Source organism: Seriola lalandi, unplaced genomic scaffold, assembly GCF_002814215.2.
Source record: "Seriola lalandi dorsalis isolate HSWRI2012SDOR001 ecotype SW California unplaced genomic scaffold, Sedor1 jcf7180002054936, whole genome shotgun sequence".
In the NCBI taxonomy this organism is placed as follows: Eukaryota; Metazoa; Chordata; class Actinopteri; order Carangiformes; family Carangidae; genus Seriola; species Seriola lalandi.
In genome coordinates, this window is record NW_019525488.1 from 742393 (window position 1) to 747634 (window position 5242).

General features: G+C 43.8%; 1 protein-coding gene across 7 annotated transcripts in view; it reads left to right on the forward strand.

Moving 5' to 3' along the window:
* Positions 1–5242, forward strand: part of caska (calcium/calmodulin-dependent serine protein kinase a) — a 108682-nt gene that overhangs the window by 77498 nt on the left and 25942 nt on the right. For all 7 annotated transcript variants that reach the window (XM_023393450.2, XM_087170227.1, XM_087170228.1 and 4 more), the window contains exon 12: positions 4175–4252. In XM_023393450.2, the coding sequence (XP_023249218.1) occupies positions 4175–4252 (78 nt within the window). The remainder of the gene's footprint in view (positions 1–4174; positions 4253–5242) is intronic.

The following is a 5242-nucleotide window of genomic DNA, read 5'->3' on the forward strand; positions in this document are numbered from 1 at the left end:
AGGAACAATGGCCTCTATTGTCGGGCCCTTTGTGCCGTTCACAACAAGCACAGCCTCCATCACTATCTGTGTTAAAGTAGCCTCCACACACACACACACACACACACACACACACACACACACACACACACACACACACACACAGGGAGTGAAGCAGGGATCCTGGAGCCGTCTGCCTCTGATAACATGTGTCTCGTTTGCTCTGTGTCGACTGCTTCTCTCTGACAAACCGCTTCCCGTCTCCTGGGTGAGTGTGTTTTCTTCCTGTTTTCTCTTTCTGATGCGTTTGCAAGAACAGCGTTTTGTCAAGAGATGCCTGGAGCGTATTTGAAGTCAGCCCACCATCCCCTCGTGTGTGTTTCTGCCGTTTGACATGTATAATGAGGCTTTAGTCGAGTGCATTTGTGTTTTTTCTCCCTCATGTTTTAGTTTGCGAGTTTCCTCCGGCTCCTCTGGTTAATGGAGGCAGGGTAATAAGTTTCCCTCCAGGAAATGATGTTTGAATTTACTCCTCACTAATAGGAAATTAAGATAGCATTCTGTTTCTCAGAGTAAGAGCTGATTCGTGCTGCTGACACACACACTCACACTGTGAGGTGTAATTGTGTTTGTGTGTCTGTTTCTCAGCTCTGACTGTAAAAGTCTAAACATTTAAATATTAAATCCACAGTTTGTTCAGATGTTCAGAATCTGTTCATCTATTATTTTCAAAATAAAAGCCCCCAGAGGTCAGCGCAAGTGTTTGTTTCTTTTTCAACAAAAGCAGAAAGAAAATTTTGAGAACTGTCTCTTTGAAAGCAAGAGGACAAGAGAGTGTGTGTGTGTGTGTGTGTGTCTCTGTGTGTGTGTGTGTTTGTGCGCGCTGCAAACAACATGTGGGACAACACACATTCGTCCGCACAGAGTACGATTCAGCCCTCAGGCTTGTTCCTGGTGTGTTTCAGTGGTCCTATTAAGACTTCCTGAGGAGTGTGTTATTGTGTTTGTCTTTCTCAGAGTTTGTGCAGATGCACACCGGAGACTTTCTGTGTGTGTGTGTGTGGGTGTGTGTGTGTGGGTGCGTGTTTGCGTGTGTGTGTGTGTGTGTGTGTGTCGTCATTCCAATAGTGTCAGATTGTCAGCGAGGAGGGATGCAGACCACCAAACCACAACCTCCTCCTGCTCCTCCTCTGCACTCGCCGTTAGCTTTTGTATGAACAGAAATACACACCCACACACACAGACACACACAGACACAGACACACACACACAGACACACACACACACACACACACACAGTCTCTTATTCCTCCCTCTGTCTGCTGGACCTCGTCAGTCCGGTTTGTCTCTTAGAGAAATGGATCATTTACAGAAACACACCACAGCTCAGTCACTGCATGAGCTGAATCACAGCTGTAATAAAAACCACTCTGGGTTTATTTCCTTAAAAAACAACGTTAACAATCCTCAAACATCTGTTGACACAGATTTTATTAGAAAATTGTTTTTATGTCAGAAACTTTTGCACAGAACCCGAACGTCTCTGCCGTCGGCACCGTGACATCCACATCACATGGTGTGTTTCCATCCACCTGCTTCATGCACAGGTCGAAATTGCAAACTAAAAAACGAGGAGTGGAAACATGAATCTCGAAAAAACGATTCGACAAAGTAATATTTTCACAAAATTGAAAAGGAAACACTTTTTCCACACTGAAGTCATGGCTGCTGTCCTATCAGGGAGGTCGTGTTTAATTTGAACGATATCACTCTCTCTGTGGAAACACATTCACTGTGTGTTTTCACACAAAATTAAACCAGAAACCCGTCTACAGATGTTATACAGTACTTTCTGGACGACAGCTCTACATAGTTTGCACATAATTATATGATTATTAAAACTAGAAGCTACATGAGATTTGTGAGGGGCCACATATATTATCCCATATGTTCATCTTACAGTGTTTAAATCTCAGCAGCAAAGTTCCTTCTTCCGTCTCATGAGTCCGATGACTTCAGGCTCCTGTAGCAAGTGACACAAACTCTGCGTCCAGATGTTTGTGGACGGGGACTATAATCCAGATATGCAAACTCGTGATTTGTTTATAACAAAACATGTTGAAGGCGTCTACACTGTAGTTGCACATTTCAAACTGTGACGAGAGTAAGAGTTTCCTCAGGTGTCATCAGATGTTCCCCTCTCCAGGAGATGGAGAGATGGTCTGTGTTTTGTCCGGTGGGAGCTCGCTCGGTCTTTAAGATGCACCAGCTGAGGTGTAAAAAAAATCAAAATCAAGCATCTTTCACAATAATGTCACAAACACTTGGTGCATGGGGAGGCTTCAAACTATCACATCCAGCAGCGGTCGACAGAGGGAAGGAAATGAGCGGAATCTCAAGTGTGAAACCACAAATGAAACTTTGTGAGAGTTTTCTCATTGTTTCTCACCTGTCTCTACAGCAGCAGGATCTACGCCTCAGTCATTTGGACAGCTGTAAACAGGTTAACTTGTGATGTGGTCTTTCTGTTCTGCAGCAGCGAATGCAAAACGCTCTAGAAACGGGACAGGATTCATTACTCAGCTTTGTCCCTGTGAAACAAAGTAGTTTTAGAAGGTTTAGAAAGCAGTGTAGTACAGTGTAAAGGGTGTTTCAGCATCTGGACATGAAAGGTGTGTGCGATGCTTACAGATGTTTAGTTTCTTTGGAGCAAACTGAACCTGTGAAGCAGTTTGACTGAACTTTACTGCAAATGTAAAACATGAACGCGATGCAGATGTGTTGTGGTGAATGTTGTTGTTTCATCATCCTCCCTGAGATGATGTCAAACATCACATGATGCCGAGAGTGTCGGGTCTCAGCGCTGCATTGAACTGTGTGGTACAAAAGCTCTGTTTGTCTCTGCCTGTGTGTGTGTGTGTGTGTGTGTGTTTGTGTGTGTGTGTGTCTGTGTGTGTGTGTGTGCGCGGCAGGTTGCTGATCAAACATCAGCTGCTTGTTTCTTTGAATATGATAACAGTTGTTTCAGACGGACGTGGTGTCATGCTTTGATTTGATTGTGCAGCTGCCGTCTGTGTTTCATGGCCGTTCTCTCTTAAACACACACCCACACTCGGTCTGTGACCGGCCTCACACAAGCCGCTCCAGTCAGAGCACTTTATTAGTCAGCTGGGATTTTTACAAACAGAGCTCTTGTGTCTGTCGTTTGGTCCGAGAGGAGAAAAGAGAGAAGACAGTTTGTTTTTGTTCACAGTTCGAAAAGAAAAAGAATAAAACAGAAGAACTGGTGCTGACGCTTTAAACCAAGACAAGTGGAGAAGAAATAAACCAGTTTCCACTTGTTTTTTTTTTTTTTTACAGCTCCTCCAGTGTAAAGGTGTGTGTCCATGTGTAGTGTGATTATAGATCAGCTCTAGCTTCTATATTAATACTGTGAAAGTATCAAAGCCTCAGTCCACAGAGAAATGCACACAGCCTGTATTCAGAAACTGAGCCTTAAAACCAGCCGTCAGGACTTCTGGAACTTTGTGATGTCACAACAAAGCAGTCACCAAGCCCCGCCCACCTGGACCCACCATCCAAACCTTGCAGGATTTGGTTTCTCTGAGTGTTTTTACCTGAAATCTGCTTCATTTTTATTGGATCACTCGGAAAACAGTCAGCCAATCAGAAGAGAGGCTCAGAGCCTCCTCTCTTAAACTAGATGATGAGATCGAGCTGCTGCTGCTTCACTGATCCTCTGAAAACAAACCGTTTACACTGCAACAGGTTTCTCATCAGATTTAACATGATGTTTGTGCTGGTTATCATCAGTTTGCAGATCTGTCATTGACTCGTTATGACTTCACCTCTGACCTCACTGTCACTGCAGATTAAATCAAATAAATTAAATTTTTAAATTTAAAAAAATTCTTAAAAACATTAATAAGTTTCTGTTAAAGTTCTTTTTACAGAACTTTTTCTGTTAAATGAAAACAAATGATTATCGTTATCTTTGTTTCTCAAATAGTATTTTTCTACATTTTATTTTGGCTCCAGTTGAACCGTATTCACGGAGAATGCAGCAGTTAGAAAAAATGATATATATTTACAGCCCCTGAAGAGATGTTAGTGATCATGTTATTGATGATGATATTGATCATGTTATTGATCATGTGGACCTGATTCGTGTTTGTGACTGACTCTTGTGTTTCAGCTGTACGATAAGATCAACACCAAGTCGTCCCCACAGATCAGAAACCCCCCGAGTGATGCTGTGCAGAGAGCCAAAGAGGTGAATACACACACACACACACACACACACACACACACACACACACACACACACACACACACACACTAACTTCTACCTTGCATACATACAAAAATAATCCACGTCTGCATTAACATGAGCACATGTCTGCTTCCTGTCCGTCCTGCTCCTCTCCTTCATGTGATGAGTAAAGATGATTCTCTGGTTTTCTCTCTTCAACACTGTGACCTCACACCTCCGTCAGTCTCCGCCTCTAACTCCTCCCTCCTCCTGCTCACCTGTTCTGTTCCGTTAAACAAGCTGCTGTCCGTGTCGGGGGTTCTGCTCTCGACCCGAGGTCTCTGAGGAACCAACAGCTTTCTGTGTCTCTTCACTTTAATGTGTTTGGAGCGAAACTGGAGAGCAAGTTAGAAAATGTAAACGCTCTAAACTCCTGCAGGTTCACACGTTAATAATAACAATGATAACAATAATAACAATAATAATAATTCAGTTGTTTACACCCAGTCATCGAGGGTCTGTGAACGTCCCCTGAAAGTTCGTTGACCTCTTGAGGTTTATTTTTGTGACTCAGGTCTTTGTCAGAGCAGCTGGAGCTCAGCACACTGCTCTGTTTACACACACACACACACACACACACACACACACACACACGCACAGCAGTTTATCTGTGGGCTGTTGGTGTGGTTTTGCTTTCTTACAGAGAGTTGCATTATGGGTCTGACCCTGGCTCTGATGAATACACACACACACACACACATACACACACACACACACACACACACATACACACACACACACACACACACATACACACACACACACACACACACCGGAACTAGAGCTTAACAAGGAGTGTGAAAGAAAGGAGTGTGTGATCAGAGGTGTGCACAGTGAGTGTATCGTGTGCTCGCAGGTGGCGGCCATGTTTACGTCGCGTGTTCGGCTGAAAGAGCAATTAAAAAGTCTGGAGGGAGAGGGAGGGGGGCGAGGGAGAGGGGCGAGGGAGGT